We start from the raw sequence: 5662 nt of genomic DNA on the forward strand, positions 1-5662 counted from the left end.
CAGAGTATGGCAGAGATTGGCGGCCGCTGTGGTTTAGTGGTTAGCAGTGCGCACTACCATTCCGCAGGGCCTGGGTTCAAGCCCAGTTCTCCACAACATCAACGACGAAAACATTAGGTATTTTAAGAACTATACTTCGTTCAGATTTTCCAATTGGCAACAGTTGGCATAGAAGAGAAACGACTGGAGTGATTTGTTGGAATCGCCCATAATCGCTTAGACCGTTACAGCGCTAACAAAAGAAGAGGAAAATGTTCAAAAATATACCTATAGCGAAACCCTTAGCATTGACAGTAGTTTGACGAGCAATAACCTAAATACAAAAACAGCAACACAAACAAAAGCGAAGTCTAAGCCAAATACTACTGAAGTGATAATTTTTACGACAGAACAGACAAGAATTTGTTATGCCAATACCGAAATGACTCAATTCGCGAGCAAATCCCACACCAACTACAAAAAGGAAGCCAATACTATTTGGATTTTTTTTTGTTTTCTATATTATATAATTAATTCTCTTGTAAAAATACTTGTAAATATTATTTTCTTTTCAAACAAAATATCACAAACAAATAAAGCTTTGCGTTTCAGCATGGCCCACAGTCTCATGGCGCCCTGGAAGACATCAGTTCGGCTGATCTGGAAGACATTAGTTGCGCATCATTACACCACTTTCACTTTCTCTCTCTCTTTTGCGCGCTGCCCACTCAAGCTTGTGCCCAACGATCTTGCATTTGTGTGGTGGCGATCTGATTGCCAGTGCTGCAGTACAATGGTTCAATCAAATCGTTATCGGCTGGCAAATCGTTGTTGGCTGTCCAGAAGAAAGTGCCATGGGCAGTGCGTAGAAAATGTACTGGCACGCTGCTGATATCGGCAAATTCGTAATCTTCCAATTCACAGGAGGCAGCCAAACGTTCATTGGCATCATTCTCAGACGATTCGAGAGAGATGCACTCAGCTTCGGACTCCAAATCGGCATTGCGGGAATTCTCCAATGATTCGAGCGACTCCAAAGAGTTAGCTTTGTTGGTGTTTTCGAAATTTTCAATAAGTTCTTGTTGCTGCTTCTGCTGCTCTGATTTCTGTTGTTGTTTGAAGAGTTGCCTCAACAAACGTTTAATGCTATAGCTGACCTTCTTTTGCCGTTGTTGGAGCTGTTGCTCGGCAGTCATGTTGACGTTGTTCTCGTACTGTTCGGTACACATTTCGTGATGAGTTCGTTAGTTTATTTTTTTTTGTAAAATAAACGAAGAAAATATTCTCACAGACTTTTTGGTTATGGCTCTTCGCTGTGTTGCTCGCTGCACGAATGCTATCGCTTGAATGATGTTGAGTCCTGTCGTACGTTCGCTTTTTATACAAAAATCCCGCTGCTCACCAACTCGACGGCAGCGATTACAACAACGCGCATACAGCAGGTCAATTCAGGCAAAGGAGCCAGAAGGTTTAGTTGCTATACGGAGCGACAGCGTAAAATTCCAAGAGTACGCATAAACAAGTCGAGCCAAGGATCGTGGGAACGTCAGCAGGATCGATCTTTGTATGCACGTGTACACGCAGACACAAAAGGAGCTGAAAAATCCGTACATAAAAAATGGCAGGTGCGTTTTTCGTACCACAGATGAGCTGCTCTCTGCTATTGATTGTTGTTGGGTTTGTGCATGCGCTGGCCGATGTCTGGTGTTTGAGATTTAACCTGCTGTGTGTGCGCAAGTGAGTTAGACTGCGCAGGCGTGCTCGCTCGCACCTGCTAGCACTGCTAAGGGGACCACGGTTGATCATGATTGCGGACGATCGGGATGAGGATGAAAAGGAGCTATGCTGCCATAAGGATAATGGGCATAAAAGTAATTCATTTCATGTCGGAGGCTGCTTATCCTGTCTCTGGGATCGTGTGAAACTCGCGTACGGTCATGTTCCCACACTTTTGAATGCAAGCCGTGTTTTTGCAAGCAGATCCTTGCTTTGCCTTAAGGAGCAGGCATTTTTTTTTGTATTTCTTTTTTTTGTGTGCATGATTTTTTTCCTCCTTTCATTGCTTTTAATTTTTTCAATATATTTTTCTTTATTTTTTGTTGTTTTTTTTTTTGCTTGCAGCAAACACTTGGACCATTTAATGATCACTTTTGGTTTTTGTATGCTTCACGTTGTTGTTATTGTGGCTGCTACCCAAGTGTCCTGCCGCATCTTATTCTTAATGGCATGAAAGTGTACAACAACTACAACAACAATAGCAGGTTTATTTAGAAAAAAATTAAGAATAAATAAGTGCACACAGACACATAGCAAATCAGCCATAAACATGGAGTAAGCACGCACAGCCGAATTTTATCGAACACGTGTGCATTTCTTTCGAGTATCCTTAGGGACTGACTCTTTAGAATTGAAAAACTCTATATAGAAAAAGGATCGTGGGAGAATATTTTCGATTTTAAACGCTTCAATGGCATACACACACACAATTTATTGCTGCAGGAAAGGAGGAGCGAGAAGATGATATTGGAAAAAAAAAATTTTAATAAAAATTAAAAAAAAAATGTTAAAAATTACAAAGCAAGAGTGCTTTATAAAGGAGTTCTGCGGCGCATAAGCAAGCAATAAAGCAAAAAAATTTTTTTTTTAAACGAAAATAATCTTTAGAAAAAGAACATTTGTTGCCACGATCGACTCGATCGCTACATACATACGTGCACTTCTCCTTTTTAATCGCTCGTTCATAGGAATATTTACGCATGCATGTAATTTAATAGCCTTTACTTGCCTCATGTTGCAGCAATCAATTTTCGATAGAGTTTTATGGTAGGGCTAGTTGTTGGCTGCTGATCCTTTGTGTGATCGTGGAAAGCAATTCGACAATACTTTGTTGGCATTTGAAGCAATGAAACGAGCGTTTTTTTATAAATTCTCTTTCTAAGACACCTATACTACACAGCAAATGAGCTAAGGATACCTCCTTCTGTTGCTACTTCAAGGCAAACACTAAAATAGATTGTATTTTTTTTTGTGATTTAAATAAGCTCTACATACATATAAGCACTACATACACACAGCGTTCAAGCTAGCTGTTTCTCCAGTTGCTTGATTGTTGGTGTAAATTAACACAGCAGTTTGTTAAACAAGAAAATTCTAACAAAAAAAAAAAAAACAGAAAATGAATGCTACAATTATGTGTGATGATCGTTGATCAAGTAGCGATCAACATATTTAATTTAATTTTTTTCCTTTCATTTTTTATCACACACTCACCAACACAGTTCTTTCTAGCAATATGTGGTTTAAGGACCTTTTGTACGCGTGTTTGCTGCGTGGCAACTTCAAGCTTCCAGGCTTGCTGGCTTGTTGTTGGCGTTAGTGTTGTTATTATTGATGATCTTGAAGGCTATGCCACTTTTTTAATGTTTGATTTTGAGAACACATTCTCTTTTTATTTGCTTGTTTGTAGGTGTAGTGTGGGTTGTTAAGACAAATTGTGTGTCGTTGCTGCTGCGTGTGTATTTTTCGTTGTTGTGGCGAACGTTGGCCACGCGTTGAACACATGGATGCAGCATACTCCGGAGGACTTGGCAAAATCGAACTTTCTCGTCAAAGACAATTACTTAAGGTAGCATATGGTGGACCAAAATGAGAAGCTGATGAGTTAATTAACTGGCAACTTAATCAATGTGGTGGCTGAAGTTCACGCAAGTTGAAACGTATGTATCGACATTAAATACTTATAATCCGAAAGCTAATCTTTTTATTTAATTTTTTTTTTCGCCACTCTAATAAAAAAATTTTTTCTTCAAAGTGCACTTGAATATTATTATTATTTTTTCTATATAAATAGATGACATATTTTTAGAATTGCAGCATTAGATCTTGAAAGCTAATACTGAAGAAGATGACAGAAGTTGCTCTGTATGAGGGAAATTAATTCGTTGACATCAATCACATCTATTTGCAAACACATAACTCCAAGGGCAGCGGATTATAAGAGGTACAAGATCGACCAACAGAGGTAAAGTGTACCCGAACCTCGCCGCGGAATTGTTGCAGCCGCTCATTAAAAAGTGGCTGCCTCCCAGATGAGTGGGTGACTTGGGGGATTGTGATAACTAGCATGGCATCTCTGTTTACCTCTGGTAGCGAAGATCATAGCGAAGGTAATCTTGGAGCGCTTAAAGGAATACATTTATCCGACTATCGACAACTCTCAGGTCGGCTTACGCGCGGAGTTCTCCTACACTGACCACATAAACACTGTGTGAATCATTGTCCAGCAATGCGATGAACTCAGATCATCACACTGACTGACATATAGAGAAGCTAAGCCATCAGACCTAAGGAGCAACTTTAATAAGACCAAAGTTCTTCTGTTTGTCTACCTATTTTCCACAATGGGGCCTTGATTATTGAAAATACCTCTGCTTGAAAACCCGAGACATATTCCCCAAGAGAGAAACTAAGAATTCTGACTCTGCGTTAGTTTTGGTGCCATCAGGCAAGATTCTTTTGTTTATTTTGTAGTGTATTTTATTGTTGTAAACCATTAAAATTGGCAGGCACCCTTGAATTCATTTTCTGTATAATGTTAACAAAATCAATCAAAATTTTAGGTCATCTGCAGTATGTTGAGTAGTCGGTTTTAATTTGCATCTTTAATAGCTAAAAACGCATGGTCAAGATCGCTGTTCAGCAGCCAGCCCTTCGGATCTCGATTTATGTACTTACAAGCTAAGCTCACAAAAAAATTTCAATCGATCTGAAGTATGATGAGTTTTTTGGTCATGAGCTCTCCGGATACAACGTCCATCGCCAGACTGTTCCCAAAGCAATACAGCGGTACTATGGACTTGGCCATGAAAGTGGCCACATGGCTATGGAATAAAACCAGCAGTCAACATTCGAAGGCACCGCCAGATAATCAAAAAAATTTTCCATGAGACCGTTATCGGTCGCGAAACTGCTCCATAGGGCACCGCCAAAATCTGTGATGCTTTTGGCTTGGATTTGTGCATTTGGAAAAAGAGCTCTAATGTACGTGGATCAGGGGTTAAAATCAGTAATGAAGTTTACCGACGTAACATGGTACTTCCTTGGGCCCAACAAGATTTTGGGGAACAGGAATGGACACTCCAACAGAACTCCGCTCCTGCTAATAGGGTATTATAAGTGCAAGACTGGTGCAAAAAAAAAATTGCCGACGTTATCGCAGATGCGGAATGGCCATCGTACTCTCCAGATCCGAATCCCATGGATAACAGCATTTGGTCAGTTTTGGAGAACAGGGCTTTTGCTAGGCTACACAAAAATTTGGATTCGCTAAGGCAATCACTGCATCGTCAATGGGATCTGGTTAATTGTGCCATTTTGATACGCTTCCTCTGTAACCCTGCTTTCATGATTCGTTGGGTTCGTCAAACCTTTTGGATTTTTCGACGAATTTATTTAGATTAGTAATGGTTAAATTGGAAATCTCCCTAAGATTTTGGATGGAAAAACTCCCGAGTGTGTTCTGCCTTATTCGTGTAAATGCTGGACACTCACAAAGATAGTGGAACGGGATCTAATTACACTAGAGGAGCTGCGGCGTGTGGCAGAATATTTTACCAAACTTTTAAAGCTCTGTTTTGGTGCCAACGGAGGCCACTTTGAAACTGGTTAAAACTCAAATTAATAA

General features: G+C 40.0%; 1 protein-coding gene across 1 annotated transcript; it reads right to left on the minus strand.

Moving 5' to 3' along the window:
* Positions 1 to 488: 488 nt before the first annotated feature.
* LOC108372074 (Enhancer of split m4, Bearded family member) lies at positions 489 to 1376 on the minus strand. The gene has a single exon (XM_017627715.1). It carries the CDS (start codon positions 1206 to 1208, stop codon positions 708 to 710), a length of 501 nt encoding a protein of 166 aa, XP_017483204.1. The 5' UTR covers positions 1209 to 1376; the 3' UTR covers positions 489 to 707.
* Positions 1377 to 5662: the final 4286 nt, after the last annotated feature.

The sequence above is a fragment of the Rhagoletis zephyria genome, unplaced genomic scaffold, assembly GCF_001687245.7.
Source record: "Rhagoletis zephyria isolate East Lansing unplaced genomic scaffold, Rhagoletis_zephyria_1.1 Rzeph_scaffold_05419, whole genome shotgun sequence".
NCBI lineage: Eukaryota > Metazoa > Arthropoda > Insecta > Diptera > Tephritidae > Rhagoletis > Rhagoletis zephyria.